The 25,598-nt window shown below is 56.8% G+C and overlaps 1 protein-coding gene and 1 long non-coding RNA gene across 3 annotated transcripts in view; one reads left to right on the top strand and one right to left on the bottom strand.

Annotated features, from left to right (window-relative positions):
- SORCS2 (sortilin related VPS10 domain containing receptor 2) overlaps positions 1–25,598 on the bottom strand; it is a 459,133-nt gene that overhangs the window by 54,827 nt on the left and 378,708 nt on the right. The window contains exons 5-8 of the mRNA XM_038533096.1: positions 16,372–16,445; positions 11,499–11,563; positions 7,913–8,031; positions 4,030–4,119 (exon numbers count right to left, since the gene is read on the bottom strand). Coding sequence (XP_038389024.1) covers positions 4,030–4,119; positions 7,913–8,031; positions 11,499–11,563; positions 16,372–16,445 — 348 coding nt within the window. The remainder of the gene's footprint in view (positions 1–4,029; positions 4,120–7,912; positions 8,032–11,498; positions 11,564–16,371; positions 16,446–25,598) is intronic.
- On the top strand, positions 3,462–12,131 carry LOC111095248. Of its 2 annotated transcripts, XR_005357160.1 has the most exons (7): positions 3,462–3,742; positions 4,395–4,643; positions 6,086–6,311; positions 7,853–8,219; positions 9,627–9,739; positions 10,381–10,545; positions 12,073–12,131. It is a non-coding gene; the product is annotated as an uncharacterized LOC111095248 (long non-coding RNA). The 2 variants fall into 2 exon arrangements; XR_005357159.1 differs by lacking the exon at positions 12,073–12,131 and having other exon boundaries at positions 10,381–12,038.

The raw sequence follows: 25,598 nt of genomic DNA, 5'->3' as shown, positions 1-25,598 counted from the left end.
TTCCCTTTAATCTGTTTATAGCCTTTGCTGATTTTTTCTTGTTAAAAAAGGTGGTATTTAAAAAAAAATCATTACAAGTAAATAACTCAAACAAAGCATGCTGGCAAAGATAATAAAAACCTGTTTACCTTTTCTAGTTTCTACAGACAGGTGAATTAAAACAGAAGAATGGTACCAATCATGCCTTTTGAAGTAGAAGGAATGCCAAAAGAACTGATGCAACACAAAATCTGTCAGGGCTCTGTTGACACTGATGGGAACAGAAGGCTAGTTGAGGACAAAGCAAAGGGTGACACTCTGCTAATGACCCCCCCACCCCCAAGTGGGATGTGTGTGACATTCCTCAGGCACTCTTGGCTGCCCTAAGGCTAAGGAAAGAAAAAAACACAGAGTTAACTTATAGAGATCACAATCCTGCAAGACATGAGTCCCCTTCAGTTTACAAATGCCCTAGCAATTTATAAGAAAAAGCCATTTTTATCGATAACCTAGCTTCCAGAAGGAAATGTAGATACAATGAAATGTCCTTATAACCTGCAGCCCAGTGACAGATACTTGAAGTGAGCAGTGATGTGGGAAACAAAGGTAGAAGAGAAATTATTAAATTTCCTTACTACCTACAACCCACTGACAAGTCCTGGAAACAGGCCGAGTGACATTCCTCCAGGAGCTCAGCTGCCTCGATGTTGATACTGAGGGCAAAAGGAATCCTAGCCCAACTGCAGGATCCTGTCAGTCTACTGGAACATATAAAATTCCTTTAGAAGCTTCCTTCATCTCTACCTCCCAAGATCCATGTTGGGAATCATCCCCCAAGCGTATGACCCACCGACATGCATCTGAAGGGTCTCAGGACTAGGGTTTTATTAGATGGTAATAAACGACCTTCTCCCAACAATAGCCAATCCCCTCCAGGTCCTGGAAACCCCCGCTTCCAAATTCCTTAGACACTTCCACTCTCTCTGACCCCCTCCCAACTTGAAAGTCTATCATGGATCACCCCTCATGACCCCAGGGCAGCTCTTTATGCCCATGGGTGCCATCCCCGTGCTTTAATAAAATAATCTTTTTTGCACCAAAGACGTCTCAAGAATTCTTTTTTGGTCATGGGCTCCGAACCTCACCTCACCAAACCTCACCTATATTCCAAAATTACATCAACACCGGTCTGTCCCAACTTTGCCAGGGGTGCGGTGGGACCCTCTTAGAGGGCAAGCAAGCTACATAAATATTTAAATTCTTTGTTTAGATGTCCTTCTTAAGATTTTACCTTGAGGAAATAAAACAAATACCTGCAGGCACAGTGTGTAAGCACTGCTGCCCTGTTGGCAAGCCTGACAAATGGAAACAACCCAAGTGCCCAAACAATAGACTCTGGCTTAAACCAGGTGAAGTCTCCTCAACAGAAAGTTCTACAGTCCCTTTCAGTGGATCTCGCGCATCATTCTGGAAAAATCCTCACGATACAACATCAGGCTGTAGACTGAGTGCCCACAATGATTCAGTGACATAAAAGTCACCTGGGCATGTGACCAAGGAGGGCAAGAACCCGACAGGATCTTGCAGATGAGGGATGGGGTAACGGGAGGGGGGAGGGAGGCTCCTCTCTGGTGTAATTTCTATTGTTTTCCCGATGTAATTTCGTTTAAAGAAAAAAATAAAAGACAGAGGTGGATTGAGGAGAGAAAATAGGCAAGAGTCACAAACTCACCAAAGAACGACAAAATCTGACCAGGAAACTCAATTAGCCGGTTCTACAGGCTGCTGGTGGGAGACCCTGCGGCCTGGCCTCTCCCCTGGATTTGGTGAAGAGGAAGCAGACCTGCTGTTCTGCTGCACAAAGCACTCAGCAAGATGATAATGGTCTGGGGTCAGGGGGGGTGGGGGGGACAGGGAATGTTCCCAAGAGCAACCCAGCTGCCTGTCTATCATCCCCGGCTGCCTGTCACTGGCTCGGCCCCAAGTGAGCATACTTAGTGCCAATGCAAAGTCACAATCCCTTGAAACTGGATGACACGGGGACTTGTATGTTTCTCTTTCCTGCCACCCACTTATGATGTGCAGGCTGTGCCTTCTATCAAAGCCTTAAGATTCTTTTTGATGACCCCCTTTCCCCACAGAGATGGGGATGAAGGAAGCTGGCAGGTGATGCTACCGTCAAGGCTCTGCAGTGGGGCACCTGCAGGGGTGCCTCCCACAGACCCCATGGGTGACTTTGAGGAACACACATTGCCACCTCATCACTGCAGACAATGATGCTGAGGCCCAGGGAGCTGCAGCCAGTGCTCAAGACCTCAGAGGTCACGACTTGTGGCCATCAGCTCCTTAGAACTCCTTCAGAAGTGGCCTGGCTGCTGGTCCAGGCAAGGGGCAGCAGCTGCCCACAGTTGGGCCCCATGTCACGGGGGAGCAAGGAAGGCCTGGGCGTCCACCTCACTCCTCCTGGCCCGCTGTCCCCCTCCCCTGCTCCGGGACATCGGGTGCTTCTGAAGCTGCAGCCCCCGGGGAGTAGAAAGGAAAGGCCCCAGAGGCTGAAAGGCTCCTCACCCTCAGGGACGTGAATGCCACTTGCCCTATGTGAAACCATTAGCTTTTCATTTCCTGGCTTATCCAAGCCTGGAGTGAATCTCTGCAACTTGCTCATTTCCTTTCTTTTCCTTCCCATTTTATCCCCTTTCTCTTCTTTTTTTAAGAAGAAGTTTTAAAGTTTTCTTTTAAAAAAATACCCTTAAGTACTCTCCTGTGCCTGGCTCTGGAGAGGTGTCCCGGTGGCCAGCACAGCCTAGCACAGGTGCAGGTGTGGAGGACTTTACAACAGGGCACTGCACCCCCCTGCACCCGGGCTTGCAGGGCCCAGAGCAACGATCTCCTCTCCCCACTCCCAGCCACTGCTTTACAACCAGGCTCCCTCCCACCCCAGGGCCTTTGCACAAGCCCATCCCTCCACCTGCACAGCTTTCCCACAACCTCAAGACTTTAGGACTTCAGAGAAAATGTCCCCCCAGGGACAGCCCCCCTCAGGGACGACTCCCCTACCCCATCACCCTCGGTCTCTGCCTCTCCTTCCCTCATGGGGTAACGCACAACCTGAGATCATTTCATATATTTGTCTACTTGGTTTTCTGTTCATTCCCTCTCTGAAAGCCCCACACGGGCAGGAGCTGGGGTATCTGGTCCACAGCCATAGCATCAGGCCCTAGCATGCTTCCTAGCTTATATTCGATGCTCAGTAAACGTATGTAGGAGGAGGGGCTGGTCCCATCCGTGCCTGGGCTCTGTGAAGGGGCCACATCCAAGGTTCTCCGGAGGGAGAGGGGGCATGAGGCTGCCCTCAGACCAGCTTTGGGCCCATACTAGCTGTGTGACCTCAGACAGGTTACTGAGCCTCTCTGAATGTCCATCACCTCCCTTGTGACACGGAAACAACATCGGCAGGGAGGGCACTGTGAGGCTTGGTCCTGAGGCAGGGCTGGGGGCAGGGTCTGCGCAGCCCCCACGCCCCCCTTCTTTGCCTGCCCAGGAAAGGGAAGGAAGTAGCATTAATGCAGCACCTACTATGCATCTGTGGCCGTACTAGGCAGTTGGAACGTAGGGGTGAATGAAACAGAAACGGCCCCACACCTGCCAACTCCAAATGAAAGCAGGAGAGGGACTCGGGGTTTGCTAGCACCCTGTGTGTCAGGAAAGCAGAGGACGGGGTGCAGAGGGAAACCAAGGCCTGGACCGGCTGGGAGAGACCCGAGTAAGGGCCATTTCTCTGAGACGTCACAGGTGCCCGGGTTTGGGGAAGGGGCAGGCCAGGCGGAGGGAAGAGCATGGCCGAGGCCCTCTGATGGGATGGAGCTGGGCGCACTGAGGATGGGGCAGACCGTGGGAGAGGACGGTGGTTGCAGGAAGCACAGCCATCCCTGCTCTTGTCCATCCTGACCTGGGGACCACTGAGTGCCTGTCAGGAGCCCTGCGACCCATGGGTCCGCGTGGGTCAGGACCTGGCTACAGAGCCAGGTGGGATGGCGAAGTCACTCTTACCTTTGGCAGTGCGTACTTCGGCAGCTTCATCAGAACAAATTCACTGCGGCGATAAGAGATGTAATATTTGGTCTGGTTTGTTGAGGTGGCCTAGCAGGAGGGGGAAGAAACACATTTTTAAGAAGCTAGTTTCCAGTCAAGCCGCATGGTCATGAATGAAACGCTATACATTGTGTTTCGGCTGCTGAGAGTGCCCTTTCACTCTGCTTGTACCTGCTCTGCCTGAAATGGACAGACTCCTACTCACCCTTCAAAACCCCACACCAGACGCCCCTCCTCTGGGAAGCCTTCTGCGTCTCTCTGGTAGAACTAACCTTACCCCGTGCTCTCTCACCACCTGTTCCCCTACTACATCCATGTTCCAGTACAAGGCAGAGGAAGTTTCTCCCCCAGGGAGAGTCCTTGGTTGAGCCACTGAGGGGAGGAAGCTCGAGCCACAAAAGATGACCATCAAACCATGAGGTGGGACGAAACAGGAGGCAACACGTGCTGAGACTGCCCACGTGGCGGCACCGTCCGGAGCACCGCTCAGCTCGTCCGGTCTCCTGACAACAGCTCCACAAACCGCCATCACTTCCATTTTAAAGATGAGAATACCGAGGCCCCGGAGATGAGTACGTCGTCTCCCGCGGGCGGTCACAGAAGAGCCAGGAAAAGAGAGGCTCTCTCTTGGAGGGGCGCGGGCAAGAGGGTGGGGCGAGAGGGCGAGGGGGCGGCCAATGGGACAGGAGAGGGCAGTGGCGTGGGGTGGGGGGTGATGGGCGACCTCTATGTCTCACCACGTGTGAGCCTGCGTTCCGCGCGCCTGTGGACACGGCACCCCACATGTGTGCACTCGCTATGTGCAAGCACGTGGAGGTGAATTCTATGCAGGAGTGCGTGAGCATGAGTCCTGTGGTGTGTACACGCGTGTGCGCACGGCAATGCAGCATAGGCCATCACGCATCCCCGCCTGGGCTCAGACTCCAGCTCCACCCCCATGAGCCAGCTGGCCTGGGCACCGGCTTCTGAGCCTCAGTCTCCCCGCCCCATGAAATGGGAGGAGCAGAAGCCAAGAGATGGGGCCGCTGTGGGGATTCGCACCCGGAAGCTGGTAGGGCAGCACGTGGCCCCTCCACATCCACCCACCACAGCAGGCCCGCCGTGCGCAAAGCATCGTGATGATGAGGCTGACCAGCTTTCTCCAGACAACTCCGCCCCAAGGGCAGGGGCTGTGAGGTCTCTGCTGGTCTGGCCCCTGCGGCTCCCTGAGCTGGCAGTGTCGGGGTGGGGGACGCACGGGGGTCCTGGGGGCTCAGAGAGGGCGCCCCGGGGTGGGAGAGGTCAGGCCGACTTCCTGGAGGAGGTGGCATCCTGCTTCCTCAGAAGGAAGCGCCACGCAGCCCAGAGAGAGAGACCCGCTGCGCAGGTCGGGGAGGACGCCGGCGAGAAGCGGGTGCCCCTCCTCACAGCCCCGTCTGCCAGCCGCTGAGCTCCCGGACATGGCTGCTCTGGGGCGCCCTGGGCGGATGCCCAGCCTGCAAACGTGACACCCTGCGTCCCCCACAGGCCACGGCACGAGGGGCCCGTGGTTCAGGCCCGAGGCAGGGGGCCAGCAGGGGCGCCGCCTTCCCCGAGATGCGAATGTGGCGTTTGCACTGGAAGCGGATGGCCAGAGCACAGCAACATCCTCGCGGGGCGGGGCGGGGGCGGTGGGGGTGCGGGTGCGGGTGCGGGTGCGGGTGCGGGTGGGGTCTGCCCGCGCGGCCCCCACCCCCTCGGAACCGCCACGCTGGCGCCTGGGCCGGGCTGCGGCTGAGCCTCCGACCCGGAGGAGCAGGTGGAGACGGCTGAGCCGCTGCGCGTCCTCCCGGGAGGGCAGGTCCTCGCCAGACCAGCAGGCCTGTCCCCGGCGCCATCCATCCAGGTCCCCAGGCGGCCAGGGCTTGTCGTGCCCATGTCACGGGTCGGCACATAGAGGCTCAGTCGGTGGTGCCATTAGGCTCGGAGCCCTGCTTGGGTCTCCTCTGTCCCCTGAGGCCCAGACCCTTCTTTCTGGTCCCACACCGGCCCACAGCGCAGCTCCAGGGAAGGGACCGGCACCGTGAACCACTTGGCACCCTGTGGGGGTCCCAGGAAGGACTCTGGGCTCATCGCACACGGTGTTGGTGGCGAGGAGTGGCGGGAGAGGCCGGTGCACTGGGCGGGGATCCTCCGAAGACCAGGAAGGAGGGCAGGTGGAGGCAGGACTACTTCCCAGCGATTACAGTGGGCTGGCTCCCTGCAGGGAACCCCCCACCAAGGTAAGAGTCTGCAGGGGAGCAGCCCCCAGGGAATCTCCCAGTTGGGGGTTAGGAACAGCTATTCTGGGCAGTTGAGAAACACGGGGACCATGGCCCCTCAGGACAGGATCCGATGGAGACCCACGGCCCCTGGCCGCAGGAGCAGGTGCATCCCTAGTCCCAAGGTCAGAGCAGCCCACTGTGATGGTGAGGACGGAGCTGAGAGCGCCACAGTCCCATCTGAGCACAGACAGAGCAAACCCCGGATGACCAGGTGCCCCGTCCTCGCGGCCATGAGCAAGGGCCGTGTCCTACCCCACCTCGCCCATGGCCCCGGTGAGCCTGGCTCCTTCCACATCGGATGGACCAGATGCCCAATCAGCCAGCCCCGTGTCCTTGCATGCTCCCCCCATCTCTTCCCGCTCCCCCAACAACCAGGCCTGTGACCCAGCTGCCCCCCAGCTCCAGGGGTGCACATCCTCCCTCTGGGTACAGACGCAGAGCCCACCCGCTGACTGCGGAGTCTGGTGTCGACAGTAAAGGATGACATGGCGTGGCCCGGCTGTGACCCAGGAAGACGCAGGGCTGGCTGAGCTCTGAGGAGGCAGCCAGTGGGCCTGACGTAGAATGGAATCAGGGAAGGCTTCCTGAAGCAGGTGGTGTGTGACTAAGTCTTGGAAGGAGAACGGGAGTTCAGCAGGTGGAGAAAGAGACGTGGGACTGGAGTGTGTGATCACGCAGAGGAGATGGGAAGCCGAGGGATGTCACAGAGGCCGAGGAGAACAGGGGCAAGATCCTCCTGCCTGGCCTGCTCTAATGGGGGGCTGTGATGCCCCCGCCTCCTGCCAGTTTTGCAGGAGGGCCTGGCACATTTCGCGGGTGGACAGGGCAGCTGGGGTAATGAAACATCCCTGAGACCAGGCAAAGAAGAGGCCGCGAGTTGTGGGGAACCTTCCGTAGGCATTTTTGGACTTGTCTCACGGAGTCCCAGAGGGCAGGACAGGAGCCACCAGATAGGAGTAGAGGAAACACTCTGTCTCGGTGCCAGAATGGACTCTAAAAATTTGAGCCATCCAGGAGCGGGATAGGCTGTTTTGCAAGGAGTGAGCTCCTCATCAGTGGAAGTAATCAAGAAAGTGGTATGACCAGCTGTTAACTGGAGTTTCTGAATGGTCAGAGCACATGGTCAGAGCACATGTCTTTTAAGGGTGGTCCCAACTGTGACCTGAGTACCTGTGTGTAGAGGCAGCCGGGTCCTGGCCGCCAGGCTGTGCCCAGCTGGTGCCTGGCCACCAAGGGCAATGACCAAAGAAAGCCCCTATCAGTTCCAAAGTCAGTGAAGCCAAGGCGAGCAAAGTGGGTTTGGGCTTGGGGGCCCCGAGCTGTGGGAGGTCCCCAAGGGGCAGAAGGGAGGAGGAGCAGGTGGTTTTGGGGGGGCCTCTGTGGGTTCTCTGCAGCCACTACCACTGTGGTGGGTGGGTGGGGGGGTATGAATGAAGTAGCCCCTGGAAGTAAAAGAGCCGTTTTATTGGCTCCTGTCTCCGTGCTTCCACCTTCCCCAGCGCGGTGTGTACCCCGCGTCGCCGACTGCCCATTGCCAAGAGGCCCAGAAGCGTCCTTACCTTGAAGAAGATGTAATCGTCCTGCACCGTCAGAGAACCGTGGTCGATGGGGCCCGGGAACGGAGCTGTCAGCGTCTTCTCCGAGCAGTTGTGGATCTGGCAGGTGACATAGCGGAACCCTGCAGGGGACAGGAAAGTGCCACCCGCTCGGACCCGGGCCGCAGGAAGAGCCAGACTCAGCCTCGGACGCCGCGACACGCTGGCCCGCTCCCGGCCCCGCTGGACACTGCTGCAGCGGGCTTGTCTGCGGGTCTGAGTCCCAACGGGGGCCTGCACCTGCCGCCCAGCGGTGGCGGCTATGAGCCAGGTGCGCTGCTGAATCCTCAGGACGGTCCCACTATGGTCCCATCCCCTGGATGGTGAAACCAAGACTGAGGGGAGGGCAGGTAATGCGTCTAGGGCGGGTCTCGCCAAGAAAGTTTGCGGGAACACAGCCGTGCCTGCCCCCGGGGGCGTGGACGGCCCAGCTCTCCTACTAGACCCGCAGAGTCCGCCGCGGCAGAGACCCCAGGGCCACCACGCTGCAAGTATTCAGCAGTGGCTCTTGACGGGGACTGTGCGCGGACCCTGGGCCAAAGTCACGCAGGTGAGGTCGGGACGTGGGTGGGACATCCCACACCAGCCAAGGGGCCGGCGCCCACAGAACGTACAGCACGGGGCCACGGTGGGCACCCACAGCGTCCCTCATGGCAGGGGACCCCTCCTGCCCCTGGAGTCTCCCCTACCTAAACAGGGGTGGGCCGGGGTGGGAGCCAAGAGCCCTTTCTTCCCCCAACTTTAGGCAAAGGCTTTGCCTAAATATTCAGTCAGGCACAATCGAAAGCACACCTTGCAGCCGGCGGCTGTTTTTATTTACCACAGTTTGGGGGAAAGTTTCCAGGGAAGTTGTGCACGGCGGGGGCGGGGGTGGCGAGCCTACACGTCGTAAGGCAGCTCTGCCTCCCAGCTTGTGGGGCAGCAGCAGGGTTTAACCATGGGCACCTACGTCAGCCCACAAGGGCACTCCCAGTCACCGGGGACTTCTGGGCATGTCCTGCCACCAGCCTGGGTGGCTGGAGGGTGTGGGGAGTGCCCAGCGTGCGAGAAGACCCACGCCCTAACACGGCGGCAGGTCAACCCCCACCTGGGGTGCTCTGCCCCAAAGCCCTATGACGCGCACCTCCAAGGGTGGTGAGGTGCCCCTGCCCACCTGCCCCGGGACCCCGTCCTCCTCCCCGCTGAGCGGCCGGCGCACCGGGAAAGACTCGCCCAGGCCCCGTGCAGAGTCAACAGTCTGCTCACGCCTGTTCACGGGCTCACACACCACCCACCCACCCACTCACCCACTCACTCATTCACACACTCACTCATTCATTTACTCACTCATTCATTCACTCATTTACCCACTAACTCAATCACCTACTAACTCATTCATTCATTCACTCACCCACTCATTCACTCACTCACTCATTCACTAATTCATTCATTTACTCACTAACTCATTCACTTATTCACTCACTCAATCATTCACTCACTTGTTCACTCACTCGCTCATTCATCTACTTGCTCACTCCCTCAGTCATTCACTTGCTTGCTCACTCGCTCGCTCGCTCAGTCACTCACAGTGGCCCTGCACCTGCTCAGGGCAGCTGGCATTTGGTCCTGTGCTGACTCAATAGGCAGCTGTCTTGGGGACACAGAGGTGAATCAATCAGACCCCATCCTCTCCCCACAGAGCTCCAGGCACAGGGTGGTGTGCGGAGCTGTGATGGCAGCCCAGGCACCAGGAAGGCAGCTGGCAGGGAAGGTGATCCAAGGAAACAAGAAACCCAAGATGGAGAAATGGGGGTGAGTGTCCCAGAAAGGGGAAGAGAGCTGCCAAGGTGACCTTGGGGAGTGCCTGCATAGTTCAGGCAGGCTGCGGTAGGTGGGGTGAGGGGGTCACAACTGGGGGAGAACCAGAGGGTCCAGATGTCGTGCCAGAGCTTGGCTGGACTGGATTCTAATGGGGCTCCCAGGCTGGGGTGGGGCTGCCAGGTGTTGGGAAGCAGGGGAACACATGTGGTCTTCAGTGGAGGGGACACCACTCAGGGGGCATGTCAGTTCTGGAGGGTCTTCATGTGCTCTGCTGCTATTGGGCTGAGGGCTCCTCCTCCCCCCAGGGAGGGCAGGTCATGGGGAATCATCGCTCCATGAAAATGGGTCTCCTTGTCCAGGATGCCAGCCTGTCCTTCCTCCTCACTGAAGATGGGCATACCCCGACACAACCTCCCCCGTTGTTGCTGCCTTGAGCTCTGTGGAGGTGTCAGTCCCTGTATCACCCTCAGCGAGGCCTCAGGGATGCTTTTGGATTTGTGGGTGGAGCATAGCAGGAGCTGGGGTCTATACTGGCCTATGACCCTGTGAGTGCGAGCAAGCCCAGAACCCCTCTGAACTTTGTTCTGGTGAAACAGAAGTGACCATAACACCTGCCCCCCACCTCCCCACAGGACAGCAGATCCTGGAAAGAGCTGAGGGCTTAGAAAAGGTTAAGAGGCCCATCAGCAGCTTCCACCCTCCACCACCAAGCGCTCGCCCATGACTTCCCCGCACTGAGCAGCACATGTGCGTTGACCCATTTCACAGATGAGGACATCGAGGAGCAGGGAGGAGAGGTGACATTCCCAGGGTCACACAGCTGGCACTTGGCAGGCTGGGAGCCGATGCCAGTGCTTCTGGTCTCAGCTGGGACTCTCCGTGGCTGGGCTCTGACACTGCCTTCCACATAGTACGTCCTATCCAAGGAGCTCTACTGCTTGTCACTTGTCAACTCCCACCGTTTGTTAAATGTGAACCTACAGAGGTCTCCACTCTAAGAGAAGCCCAGCAGGAGGAGGCTCAATGGTCCCAGCCCCTGTAGGGGAATGTGGTCAGAGCAGTGACAGCACCAGGGCGGCACCAGTTCTGCTGTTCCCGTTCCTGGCTGCATGCGGGTCCCATGGATTGTACTACAGGGTTGGCATCTGTACTGTCCCCAACCAGGCAAAGGGCGGGACTATGTCTTGTTCACCTGTGTCCCCAGCAGGTTAGCACTGGGCCTGATCCACAGGGAACTCAACAAGTATGTGTTGAATAACAGTCATCTGGGCTCTGATGTTCTAGAACACCCATGGTTCTCGAATATGCCATAGTCCTAGGGCCGGTCAGTGCTCCTCCCTCAGGAGCACAGAGGATCTTTCTTAGAGCATGGAAGGCCCCTGGGTGCATTCTGGCACGAAGCCAGCTGTGCTAGGGTGGCCAGGCCCCCGCCCATTGAAGGGGCAGCCGTCAGAGGCCCCCACCTGGCCTCAGCACTCAGCAACACCAGAGGTGGGGGGCATAGTGCACAGGAAACACTCAATGCTCAGGGGCCAGAACAAATCACCCTCTTAATGGACTTTTCCATGGAGCAGAGCTCCTGGACTTCAATTTATCCCCAGCTGGAAAACAAGCACATTTAAAGTTACGCCACATCATCACATAGCGGCCCTGCTCAGCCAAGAAACTGCCCTAGGGTGCACCAGGCCAGGCCCTGAGCTGGGGTAAAGACACAGGGGGACACCTGGTGCACGCAACCCTCCCGGCTTACCTCCTCTGACATCCTGGGCTTCCATGTGGACCAAATCAGGGTCAGCATCCACCCCAGATACAGACCTGGAAGAGAGTGCGTGGGGGTTGGTGCTGGGAACCGAGTCCCCAGGCCCCTGTCCCAGAGCCCGCATCAGGCCCTGAGCCCTGGGTAGCCACTCCAGCTCCGTGGGTCTGAGGGCTCAGTCCTCCCCACCTGCTCCTGGGGAGGTATCCAGAACTTCTTTTTATAAGACTCTTTATTTTTTTAAAAGGTTTATTTATTTATTCATGAGAGACAGAGAGATAGACAGAGACACAGGCAGAGGGAGAAGCAGGCTCCATGCAGGGAGCCCGATGTGGGATTCAGTCCCAGGACCCCGGGGATCATGCCCTGGGCCAAAGGCAGATACTCAACCGCTGAGCCACCCAGGCGTCCCTATGAAACTCTTTATAGAAGACTCTGCTTTACTGAAGACCTTCACATTCCTGGCATCTTTATTGTTGCTATTGTTTTGGGGATGATCAAAATACCCGGACAAGGTTAGGCCAGATTTGGGAATATCACCCTAATCTTTTTTTTTTTTTTTTTTAAGATTTTATTTATTCATGAGAGATATACAGAGGCAGAGACACAGCCAGAGGGAGAAGCAGGTTCCATGCAGGAAGCCTGATGTGGGACTCGATCCCGGGACCCTGGGACCATGCCCTGAGCCAAAGGTAGACACTCAACCACTGAGCCACCCTAATCTTGTATATTAGAAAACCAAGGCTCAGAGGAGCAAAATGACCCCTTACCCCTGCCTAGGGGTGTGCAGCTGGAAGTGCAGAGCAGGGATTCACACCAGGCTCCCTCTCTTTCACCCTCGCTGCTCCCTGCCGTGACACCCTGCCACCCACCACAGCGCCGGCCCCTGCCTTGCTCTTGTGATCCTGGGGCTCAGGCAGCGCCCAGAAGGCCACAGTGCCTGTGGCTGCCCGTGGGATCTTCCATGAGACCAGAGAAGAGCAGACGAAGGTGCATCGTAGGGTCACAGCTTTGGGGGTGGGCAGCGTCCTCCAGGGGAGGCAGGGATGGGGCCAGCCACGCACCCACCCAGTGAGGGCCTGGTGCCCAGGAGGTCAAGTGCACACTCTCCAGCTGAGAGGAACCTTAGAGGTGACGTGGTCCAGGGCTCGCCAGGTTGTACCATTGTGTATGCTACTGGACGGTCATTGACCTCCCATGAAAACCTTCTGCCTGCTTCAGCCCTCACCTAAGCGAGAACGGAGCTGGTGGCCTGGGTCTGGCGAGCTCACTGCATCTGTTAGAACAGACATTCGAGCCAACACGAGTATTAAAAATCCAGCCACCAAAATGACCTCTCTCCTGGACACTGGCCTTTGCCGAAGAGCAAAGTGAGAGTCGGCACACGGAGTCAGTTCCCGTGGTCACTCAGCCCAGAGGCTGCCTTCCCTGGGTCCCCTCCGGGCCACCGAGCTTCCCTTAGTACAGAGAGCGAGTGCCCTAAGCAGAGGGTCTCTGGCGGTCCCTCCCCCAGCGCGGGAAGGCCCCTGGGAACTGCCTCCTTTCTGCTCCCCACCTGCTAGCCTGTGGGGGAGGGAAGCGAGGGGGGCTGGCGCCGGGGCCCCTGTCTGTTCCTCATCCTCCAGGGGCCTCCGTCCTCCAAAAGTGGGTCTGAGTGCCACGTGCCCCGCAGAGGCCCTGCACGAGCAGGTGGGCGGCCCTGCAGTCCGCAAACCGCAGCTCCCGCACCAGCCGCTCTGGCCCCAAGTAGAGTCTATCTCCAGGTGAGGCTTGCCCCGGGCTTTGGGAACAGAGCATTTGTGCTCCAGGATCGACGTGAGGCCCGCGGCCTGACATCTTCCGCTCCATTCTGCATAAGGCCGCCCCAGTCCCTTTACCAGGGGCCCTGCCGACGGGTCCTCAGCTGCCCAATGGGATTTTAGTGGGACCACCGGCCACCTGCAGAGTACTTAGTGACACCCGCTCACCCTCTCGCTCCCTCCTTCACTCCCTCCCTCATTCATTTCCTCCTTAATTCATTAATTCATTCACTCACTCCCTCACTCGCTCATTTCCTCCCTCATTCATTCATTCACTGACTCCCTCCCTCCTTTACTCCCTCCCTCATTCGTTAATTCTCTCCCTCACTCATTCATTAATTCATTGACTCCATCCCCCTCTCATTCATTCATTCATTAATTCCCTCACTCACTCATTCACTCCCTCATCCATTCATTTACTCACTCACCGGCTCACCCACTCACTCCTGCACAGACTCACTCACTCAGTCTGCACCTGCCCCTTCCACTCAGTGAGCAGCGCCCCCAGTCCCTCTCACTCTTTGGCTCTCCCATTAAGCACCCCACAACTGAGCCCCAGCAGCCCACACCAGGCCCTGGACCAGGCAGGGGCCCAGTGGGTTGGGGTCCCTTCCCAGGCCCCCTTGGTCATGGGTTTTGAGGACCATGCAAGGCTGAATGCCCAGCACCGCAGATACAGCCCAGTTCCCTGCAGAAAAGGACAAGTGTTGACCTCTGTGCCCTCCTGTGTGTTGGGGTCCCCAAAGATGGCATTTGGGGAAGGGCCTTGACCCACTGCTTAGAAGCAGCAGACATTTGAGATGACCCCTGGGCAGGCAGATCTCTGAAGAGTGCAGTGTTTTGGGGACACAGGGAGTCAGCTTTCATGCCTGCTGGATGCCACTTAAGCACTAACGCAAAGGGCCCTGATACACCCTCAGAGACTCTGCACTAGGCCTGTGGTGCGATGACTGTCTCCTGTTCCCTCCCTCCACTGCAGAGGTCCTGCCATTTGTCCCACAGCTGGGCAGGTACTGAGCTAATGGAAGAGGAAGGCTGAGGCTTTGCGAGTCAGCTTGGGCCAGAGCGGTGAAGGAGACACAGACGTGGCTGGAGAAATGCAGGCGACCAGACTGCCCAGCACAGAGGCGAATGGCATGGCCCCAGCCACAGGCAGAGGCAGCCCACCCCCCTGGGCTGCTGCTTACAGACAGCACAACCTAGGACACGTGCCCAGCCTCCCTGAGCCTCAGATTCCCCCTCTGTAACATGAGGGGGAGATGACCAGGGTCTGTGGTTCTGACTTGATAAAGATGATATATTCAGACCCCTCGTCTGGTACCTGGTGGATGGTCAGTGTCCACAGTGTGGCAGCTCCCAGGGGTCTGTTATGGTTTGGTTGCAGGGCTGCTGAGAGACCACAGGGAGGGTAGTGGACCTCCCCACCCCGGGGGCTGCCCTTCCCCAGCCCCACAAGGCCATGCTAATGAGCTTGCTTGCTGTTTAGCCCTCCAAAGCTTTAAGGGGTCAGAGCCTCAGAACGCGGAACGTGGGCTTTGGCCAATTCCTGTTGTCGGTTCAAGGACAAAGAATGCCCTAGAAATGCTGTCAAAACAGCCTTATTCGCTGCTTATAAGAGAAGGGGCCCCATCACTGCCTGTCACCACATTCCGGGAGAAGTTCCTGGGCCCCAGGGGCCAAGTGTCTGGACTGATTATCTCTTGCGCATAACAGCTCAGAGCAATTGGAGAAACTTGGGAGAGAAATCACTTGATCTGTCCGAGCTAACCACATATTTGAATTAGTGCCAATTTACCTTTCAGTATCTGCAGGCGGGCTTGTCTCTTGCCCCCAGAGATCTGAGCACCCGGCCTGGCCTGGGACCCGATGTGCGGGGGCGCTTGGCCATTCTGCCAATTTCTCAGGCCCTTGGGGTCCGGAAATCCCACCTCCTTGCCCCTCCCCACCTCCTGGGAGCCCTGGGGGAGCAACAGTTGACATCAGTGACAAGGCTCGTGATCGAGGCACCCCTTGGGATTCCAGGGAAGGAAGCAGGCCCTTCCAGGGCAGCCACATCAGTGGACGGCACCCAGGCCACCCGGCCAGTGCTCCAGAGTTAGCGATGCGGGCCTCCCTGCAACCTTGCAGCTGTAAGCCGTGACCCTAGCTCCCTCCGTGGTCACTGTTAGGGAGACAGGACTGTGGCCCAACAAAGAGCCTGGTCCAATATCTGTTGTACAAACGAGGTAAGAAAGGGAAAGGATAGGAGTGTATGCACGTGCGTGTATGTGCTCGTGTGCAAGAAAGAGCAATTTGGTGGGAAGAACACATGTGCACACGACTCCAGGGGTGGTTTAGGCAGAAGAATGGCCCATGGCCATGGCTAGTGGGCAGCAGAGGTGGGTCTTGAACCAGCACCCTCAGCTGCCACCCCTCCACCATCTGTATACCCCACCAGCAGGCACTTACCCCCCCAACCCCGGCCTCACCCATTTAGCCCGCTGATGCTTCTCCAGCACCAGCTTCCTCACTGGGGCAATGAGATTAGGACACTGCTCACACTGATCACTGAGACCCTCCCAAGAGATAACATGAGCGTGGGAGGGGAGCCCAGGCACTGGATGGGGCAGGAGAGGGGGGCCGATGCAGGCAGGGGTGGAGGAAGCCATGGAGCAGGGGGAGCTGCATGGGAGAAGGGGAGCTCATCAGGGGCTGAGTCGGGTCCTGGGGCAGGAATGGGGAGGGAGGGGCAGTGGGGAGGGGAGGAAGGTGGTGGGCTTACTGTGTGCTGGGCACTGTGACAGCTAGATGGACTTGGCACCTGTCCCACAGTGAGGAAGTGGAAGCTCAGAGAGGGCCCAGCACCTGTGTCAGGTGCACAGCTGGTTCATGAGTGCACACCTGACCCGAGGACCAGCAAGCCCCACTCACAACCATCCTACAGGTCCCAGCAGAGCAGAAAGAGCACTCAGGAGGTCCCCGTGGGATGGGGAGGTACGCGGCAGGGGTCAGAGGAGGAGAAGGCGGGGAGCCCTGAGCTAAGGGCTGCAGGGAGCAAAGGGGAGCACTGGAGGGGGGTGGGCTCTCACCAGAACATGTGGTCTTTGGTCACTCGCTCCTGCAGAAGCGTCCACTTCTTCCCCAGGTCAGATGACACGTAGAGCTTGAGGACAGAGAGAAGAGAGACAAAAGTCTGGTCATGCTGTGAGGATGAGCCTCTTCTGAGCCGGGGGTGATCTCCCCTGGATGATGAATGCCCTGGGAGAGGTCAGGCTGGTCCAGGCCTGGCTGAGGACCTGCTGGTGGCAGCCTCGGCATTCACCTAGGGGTACAGACCGACCTCTGAGAGGTCCAGAAAGAGCCATCCTCGGCCCCAGGTCAGCTGATAGGAACCCAGGGGCAGTGGCCAGGCAGGCCCCCAAGAGGAGGTGCCCCTGAACACCGCTGTCCAGGAGGGACTTGACAACATGCTGCTGGGGCGGGAGGCTGGGAGGCTGGGTGTTTGTTGGGAAGAAGGGAGCAGAGTCTGCCAAGGGCAGGCAGTGTGAAGGAGCATCCATGCAGGAACAGCAGAGTCCTCTGTGTCTGGGGTCTGCGGCCACTCAGTAGCTCAGGGCCTATGCTCACGAGGGTGCTCCACTTGGGCTTCACGCTCTGTGGCCACCACCTTGAACTTCCCAGTAAATGTATCTTTGAGTTTTCTAAGTGAAGCCCCGTGAAACAATGAGTTTGGGAGGGAGGGCTCGGAGTCGGGGCCCCTGCAAGGTCCTGCCTCCTTCCACCTCCTGGAACAGACTCTGGGGGGCCTGGACTGGACTGGGGAAGGTCAGTGTCAGCCCCCCGCCGTGTACCGAGCCCCAAAGCAGGGCCGTGGAGCCTGGGAGGGTCTGCACTCTGCGCCAGGGTCCCAGGCACAGCGAAGTGTGATGTTAAACGGCGCATGAGAAGCACCGTGAAGGCCTGACCCCACCTCCCGCTGGCGCCCATGGTGGGGGTGGCAGAAAGGCACAGCAGAGGGGCCACAGCCAGTGGTACCGTGATACTGTGGCATGGTGACAGGTGGTAGCTACATTTGCAGAGAGCACAGCAAACAGAGCCTTGTTACTAATGTAACATTGTGTGTCACTCTACTTCAATAAAAAGCCCATCATGACAGCTTGAGAGTGAACTGCAGAAGGAACGTTTGCCCTGATTTTCAAAGGTTCCTCACATCATACTGGGCCCTGCAGAACACACACCTGCTCCACCTGAGCCTGCAGGCTGCCGCTGCCAGGATGAGGCACTTGTGGGGTGGGTGTGGGGTCCTGGAAAGCAGGAGCCCTGCCTGCCCCTTCCCCCCGCCTCCCGCCACCAGCTCTGCCCTGCTTCAGCTGCAGTCCTGGGTGAGAATAAACGGGCACCCCCCACCCTGACTGGGATGTGGGCAGTTCTATAATCAAGGTCCCAAGGCATCTTTCATTGGTGACTTTGCAAAGTTTTGCCAGCCTCCCCTGTCAGAGGGTGGGGTTTATGGGAACACCGAGGCCTCCACTCCATTCTCGAGAGCAGGGTGGGCGTGAGGATCTTAAGGGATCTGCGTACCCATGAAGCGTGACGCACGTGGAAATCCTGCATGGCTCACTCAGAGCACAGAGACCAAAGCGCTGGGTCGCAGAGGCGGGCGGGGCATGTCACGGTCACTCCCCAGCAGAGAGGCCAGCTGTGCTCCAGAGGCAGAGACCTGGTTTCCCTGAGCCCTGCATCGCATTTGCTGTGCCTGCCTCAGTTTCCCCATCTATAAGATGGTGCCTGCCGCTATAACATTTTGCAGGGGTGAGTCTGACTTGAGAGATAGTGGGGCCCAGTAGCCCTGGCTCCCAACAGACACCACAGTACACAGTTATGTGACCCCCCCCACACACAAAGCTTCCTAAATCTCAGTTTGACACTTTTCTGAAATCTGGGATCCCCGCCTTCCTGGAATGTGCGGGCTCAACCCAGGTACCACTGCGGAAAGGTTACCCTAATTACATGCTCACAGCATCCTGTCAGCATCACGTAGGGACAACATCAACCCCCACCCGCTGCTGCTGAGGGCTGACCGCATGGGCACGTGCCCTCTCGGGCCATCTCGTGACATCTCTGTGAATCGAATGCTTTTATCAATCTGTTTTACAGATGCAGAATGGCAGCTAAGAGCAGTTGAGTGATTTGCCCGGGTTGTTCACTGGCAGAGGCTGGATGTGAATTCTCTGTGATTTGAAAGCGCCTGCCTTTACTCCCCTGCACTCGAGATGTGTCTAGAATAAATCAGGCAAGCAGAGCAATTTCATGGCCAGACCTCAACAGGAAGGAAGGCTGATGCCAGCCACTGGACCTCAGTGTCCCCATCTGTGAAATGGGCCTAACAACCACGGCAACAGTCACCGAGACTAGAGCCCACATCTGCACACCCTGTGTCACGTGCTTCTCATCTGACCCAGCCTGTCCTCCTCAGGGCCCCAAGTTAGGATTAGCAAGTGAGGTCACGGTGTTGTTATTGCTGCTGTTCATGAGGGAAGGGTTTGTGGAACCTCAGAAGGGAAACTGGGGCTCCTCGAGTATAAGCTGTGTGCGATCCTGGCCTTCACTGCGGGCAGATGGACCACCATCCTGGAAGCCTGCCCCAGCCCTGCCTAGTGCCTGTCACCCACCAGCTCCCAAGGCCAGGACCCTGGCCCTGCCCTCACCACCCCACTGCTACACCCTAGAAGTCACCATGCTCCAAATGTGCTAATATCCTCCACCTAACCCATGGCTGCTGGACCCTGCCTCCACTCCATCCTGCGGCCCCGCTGAGCCACCTGCATCTCTGTGGCTTCCTGCAGCACCTCCTCTGGACCTCCTGCCTGCAGCCCCCCACCCTCCCACCCAGCCCTTGCTCCAGGAGACAGCCACTAGGATCTTTCTGGGACATGCACCTGACCACATCTCTCTTGTATGTCAGAACTTCCACGGGATGCCATGGCCTTGGGATAAAGCCACTTGCCTTATATGGGCACTCAGGGCCCCTGGGCTGCCTGGCCTCCCTCCTGCTGCTGTCTCTGCCCATACATCCCACACCCCTGTCACATGCAGCTCTGGGCTCATGTGTGACTGTGCTGCTAATGTGTCTCAGGGGGTCCTCTGAGCATCTGCACCTGCTGTCCGATCTGGCTGGAATGCCCTTCCTTATCACATCCAGTGTACAAGACTCAGTGTAAAGTCACCTCTTGGTCAGGGTTTGGCCAAGGTCAATGCCCAGAGGCCCTGGTACTGCAGAGCTGGGCTCAGAACCCAGTCCATTGGGTCGAGAAGCCTGTGTCAGGTCTCAGGGCCCAGGTCCTGGAGAGAACTGACCTGCAGTGCCTTCCCTTTGCTCCCACTCTGGCCCAGGGGAGGGGTGTCCCAGGCACACCCCCTTGTGCTGTCACCCACCTGCACCAGAGGCCCTGGCCCTTCCACTCCTCATCTCCAGGAACCTCCTGCGCCCCTCAGCCCCCTTCCACCTCCACCTGGGGCCTCCTCCTTGCCACCTGGCTTCTGGTAGATGCCCTACCTCTGAGGCCACAGGTTCAAGTCCCACATTCTAGATTGTTCCACTGCCCCTGGCTGACCCCCTTCATGGCTCCTTCTTCCCCATAGCTGCAGAATGTAGACCCAGTGGGTCCCACCTCAGTGAGTTCTCCTTGCCAATATTTTGTCCCAACCTCAGCGATCTGTGAGAGGACACCCCACCCTGGGACGGCTGTCCCTGCCCGAGACGCTGCTGCAGCCTCCGGAGACAGTCGTGTTGCATGGCTGTGACTCCATACTCTGTGAGCCGGTGAGAACAGGGAGCATTGTCTCTGTTCTTAACAAACGTGGGAGTTTCCTTTGCTAAGCCACCCTCCTCTCTGTCAGCAGCACAGAGAAAATACCTGAGACGGGACCTTTTGCTCCACAAGGAGGCTGAGCGCTTATGAGCGTCGGGGCCACCAGGGCCACCAGAATGAGCACCACAGACAGGGCCCAAGCAGCAGAGCCTCATTCTCTCCCGGTCCTGGAGCCTGGGAGTCTGAGACCAAGGTGTGAGTAGGATCAGTTCCCCTAGAGGCCCATCTTTCTGCTGTGTAGACAACTGTGTACTCCCTGTGTCTTCACCTGGTTCTCTGTGCATATCTGTGTTCCGATCTTTTTTTTTTTTTTAAAGATTTTATTTCTTTATTCATGAGAGACACAGAGAGAGAGGCAGAGACACAGGCAGAGGGAGAAGCAGGCTCCCTGTGGGGAGCCTGATGCGGACTTGATCCCAGGACTCCAGGATCACGCCCTGAGCTGAAAGAAGATGCTCCACCACTGAGCCACCCAGGTGCCCCCCAATCTCCTCTTCTTGTAAGGACACCTGTCTTATTGGATCAGGACCCATCCAGGTGACCCACGTTAACTTAAATACCTCTTTTAAAACCCCAGCTCCAAGTATGGTCACAGCTGAGGTGCTGGGGGGGAGAGGACTCCCACATATAGATTTTGGGGGGACACAACATAGCCCATTACAGAAGCCCACCTCCTACCATGTCTGCCTCTGCTGTCCTCCTTCCCTCCCTGCTGCAGGCCAGGCTCCACTGCCTGCATCTCTGCCCTCTTCCCCTGACCCCCCAGCCTCACACTTGCTGAGAGAACTCCTGCCCTCTGAAACCCAGAGCTGTTTCCTTATTTCCTTCCCTGTCTCGGCAGTTTTGTTCCTGCTTCTCTGCTAAAGCTGGTGCAGCTCACAGGGACACACCTGCGGTACCCGCCCCTCACCAAGCCTGGCCCTGGACGGATCGCTGCTGGGTATGCTGAACGAGTGGACAGATCTGATTCTAGGGGAGGAGCTGGCAAACTGTTCTGGAAAAGGCTGGACAGTAAATATCTTTGGCTTTCCAGGCTGTGTGGTCTCTGTTGTAACTGCTTATCTCTGCCTCTGGAACAGGAAAGCAGCCAGAGACGAGATGGAAACAAATGGGCTTGCCTGCGTGCCAAGGAGACTTTATTGACAAGACAGTGCCAAGCTGTCATCTACGGACACCTGCTCCAGAATACATGATATGAAATGATCACTTTTGTCTTTAAAAATGGCTTTTTGGAATGCTTTCACCCCCTGGAACATAAGATCCAGGACACAAGGGACACCTGGGTGGCTCAGTGGTTGAGCACCTCCCTTGGGCCCAAGGCATGATCCTGGAGTCCTGGGATCGAGTCCCACGTCAGGCTTCCTGCATGGAACCTGCTTCTCCCTCTGCCTATGTCTCTGCCTCTCTCTCTCTCTCTCTCTGTATCTCTCATGAATAAATAAATAAAATCTTAAAAAAAAAAAAGATCCAGGACACGAGGAAATCACCCATCTTATTAAGCATCTGTAGTCAGGCCTGGCATGTATGTATACAGTAGATGCTCAATAAATGTCCGTAGCTCGAGCAGCTGGTTGTGCTGAACTTCTGGAAGGGCCTCAGTGGGAGAGGCTAGTGGCAGGTACTGAGCTAAGAGCTGGTCCAAGCACCGTAAAATGGGTCATTACCACTTTACTGATGAAAGATCAGAGCTTAGAGAGGTAAGTAAGGCACCCAAGGTCATGCCGTGTTTGCTCACAGCAGTGGTTCCCACCTCATGGAACTAAGTGTAACACCCCAGTGGCTGAGGGTCCCCCAGGAAGGATGACAAGTCACCTCTAGTCCTTTCTCTGTGCCCTCTGAGTGACCAGGTCAAGACTCCTTCCACCTCATGTCTCAAGTCACCCGTCTACAAATCGGGAGAGAACTGCTCCTATCCTCAGACAGCACACAAATAAAAAGTGGGTGCATAGCCATCAATTTACGGGAGTCTGGTAATAAAACCTCCGTGTTAATGGACGGCATTATCGCTGCCATCCCCACAGATGCACTTGCATTTATGACGCCTGCCCTGCGACATGATGGAGCCTTTCCAATTTGCTCTCGCGGGAGGCAATTTTATAATACACCATCAATCGCTGCAGAAATAGAACATTTCCACTTAATAAAAGACAAACACCAGCAAATCAACAAGAATAAACACATCAGGGACATGCTGGTTGCTGCAGCAAACCCTGCACGTGCAGGCAGGAAAAGAGCGGAGGTGACTACCAGAGCAACACAGGCCACTCTGATATAAAGATGAATCGGTGCTCAGAAGTCAGAGCAAGGGAGAGACCAGAGGGAAGGAGCAGGATAAGGTCAGAGGTAGGTCAGTCACAGAAATGTGTGCCAGTAGGTCTTACAGAATTATTAGAGGTGCTGCCGTCTGGCAGCTGCCCGGGCTCCCGGCAGCATGCTGTGTGTGGGCCTGGGACTCAGCATCCTTCCCTGCCCCATTGTCAGGTGCCTCGTAAGAGCACGGGCTGGAAAGTGGAAACTCAGAATCGTTCAGACTCCCTTGCAGCTAGAGTTCTTGGCCACAGGCGCACTCATGGGAGGTTTAGAAGGTGAAGGTTGCATGGAGGCATTTTCTAGCCACCGAGGGCCATGCCTGCTGGCCAGCCAGGTTGCGGGGACTTGCTGCGGGATCCATCCTCAGCTCTGGAGGGTGGAGAGGCGACCATGGTGGAGGCAGCAGCTGGACTCTGCCTTCTGCCATCCAGTCACTGGCTCTGTGAGCATTGCCAGGCAGTATGGCTGCAGCAGTGGCGATGTCACATGCGTGGGTCTCAACACTTGCTGTGTATCCTTGACCTTGGCAAGTCTGCTGGGGCTCCTGGTCCCACCCGTCCTGGTCCCGCCCCTCCTGACATGGAAGGCAGAAGCTCCCCAGGTGGGACAGCTCTATGGCCCCTGGGTGGGATCCAACCTGAAGCCCTTTCTCTAGCCCCACAACAATTTAGGGAACACCTGGTTCCTCATGCTAAATCCTTCCTCTGCTTAAATTATCCAGAGTGGTGTCTTGTTCCTGCCCAGAGCTCTGTCAGACAACTGATCAGGGCAGACAGGGAACATGCACCAAAGTGTGAGACTCTCTGGGTTCATGAACTTGTTCTGTTTCAGAGAAGTCCGGCTTCTGCCCAATTCTGAAGCCTGAAGTCAGGGAGGAAGCGGGCACTGAAGCCCATAGCCCTGCAGGACAGCTCATCCGCTGATGGACGTTCACGGCGGCCACTGTGAACCTGCACCTCTGCCCACCCCTTCTTGGGGAACCCTTGCCCGCCCCCCACCCCCGCTGCCTTGACGGCAACTCTACTTTGCTTCAGTGCAGATAAATGCAAACACAGTTTTACGTAGGCTGGAGGGATGCGAGCGTCTGGTTTTCTCTAATTGCTCCTGTTGTTCTGAAGTTATATTAAAAAGTAAACGTACCTCCCGATCCATTCTCTTTTTTTTTTTTAACAGAAGTTTTTTTTAAATTTTTATTTATTTATGATAGTCACAGAGAGAGAGAGAGAGGCAGAGACATAGGCAGAGGGAGAAGCAGGCTCCATGCACCAGGAGCCCGACGTGGGATTCGATCCCGGGTCTCCAGATCGCGCCCTGGGCCAAAGGCAGGCGCCAAACCGCTGTGCCACCCAGGGATCCCCCGATCCATTCTCTACGCCTCTCTTCAAAGCCCCTCCTCTAGGAAGGCTTCCCAGATTGGTCATCCAAGGTGTCTTTTCTTCCCTACTACTAGTTTCTGGAAGGCATTCCTAGGCTCAGGTTAACTTCTCCCAGCGCTGGGAAATAGAGGATGTTTTTGATGGGGAGCAGAATAAACCATAACAGTGGGTCCATCAAGTGTGCAGGGCTGTGTCTGTAGGCAGGTCCCAGGGACCAGCGCTGGGAATCAGGCGGCTCAGCTTGGTGCCAGGGGTCCCCAGAGAGCTGCCATGGGAAGGGACTGCCTGGCCCCCACATCCTTTTGATCCCAGGACTCCAGTGCAGTTTGCTGAGCCTTCAAAGAGAAAGCCCTGCATCAGGCTGTCAGAGAGGAAGGCCACCCAGGCTCCAAATAAGGTAGCCTCACAGCGCCCCGAGCTAGTGTCCCAGTGAAGGGGGTGGTGAAAGCAGCAGGGGGGTTGTCTGAGGGTGGGAGGACTGTGTTTGCTGGAGGAAGGGGTAGGCACCTGAGAGGAAAAGCAAAGGGGAGCCTCTGGCTTTGGAACCAGCCTGCAAGTCCTTGACGACAGGATATTGGTGCCCATCCCTGTTGACTCTGACTTTGGCAGGTGACTTGCTTTGGTTTGTGGTGTGTGACGGGATGTGATGTCTTCCAGGTCAAAGCAGACAGGCCAACACCACTGGGGCAGTTTGGCCAGCCCCTCCCCCTCCCCGGGCCCTCCATCATGAGAACAGCATGACCCCAGATGACTTCAGGTTCCAGAATAAGAGAGGTGCAGACATCTGAACCCTACCATCAGCCAGGGGCCATGTGTCGCCAGTCCCAGCAGAGCCTGGTAGAAGCCTAGCCAACTCACAGACCCGGGAGCAAGCAGTGACCCTCGCTGCTGGGAGCCACTGAGGTCTGGGGCTGCATGTTACTCGGATGAGCAGATGCCTACCTAATACACTGGGTCTGTCGGAATCGAGAGCTGGTGTGGTTCCACCATGCCATCCCGCTTCTTGGAAGCAAGAGAGCTTTGAAAACCATAAAACCCTATTAAAAAAAAAAAAACTGAACCCCAAGGCCGTATTGTCATCGTTATTAATTTCCTCAAATTCTTCATTCCTTTTATAACTACAACTAAGCCATTTTTTTCTCCCCTTTTTCTTTCCTTAGAGTCACTGAAAAGAACCAAGGAAAATAACCGAGATTTCAGCTCCATTAATTTTTCAGGGCACCATAAATTAAAGAGCAATTGCAATGCAGTCAATTTCTGCAGGAAAATAAGTCTCCGTGATTGTGCTTTAGTCTAATTACATGGAAGGCTAAGTACTGCTATTAATACCCAGAAGCACATGCTGTCCCAACGGAAGACGCCCGGAGCAAAGAGGCAGCCCACTAGGCCAGGGGATCTCAGGGGCGCCAGGCAGCGAGGCCCAGGCCTGGGCAAGGAGCCCGGGCCCTGTAGGGAGCCATGGCTCAGACCAGCCGGAAGTCTCCAATTGGAGGCCCTCGGCCTGGGCGATCTCTAATTGGAGACATCCGTCATTGACCTACGGATCGATCCAGCCGCACCCATCCATCTATCCACCCACCTCCACCATCGATCACCCATCCACCCACCCATCCAGCCTCATCTCAATGTCCATCCATCCAACAACTATTGTCAGCTGGGAACTTGAGCTAAAATGGTGTAAAAACTAGGACTAGTCCCTGCCCTCAAGGAACAGAGTGTGTGTGTACAGGGCACCAGCAATAATAGGATAATGTCACA

This window comes from Canis lupus, chromosome 3, assembly GCF_011100685.1.
Source record: "Canis lupus familiaris isolate Mischka breed German Shepherd chromosome 3, alternate assembly UU_Cfam_GSD_1.0, whole genome shotgun sequence".
Classification (NCBI taxonomy): domain Eukaryota; kingdom Metazoa; phylum Chordata; class Mammalia; order Carnivora; family Canidae; genus Canis; species Canis lupus.
The sequence above is the reverse complement of the archived record's forward strand: the minus strand, read 5'-3'. Positions and strand labels throughout refer to the sequence as shown.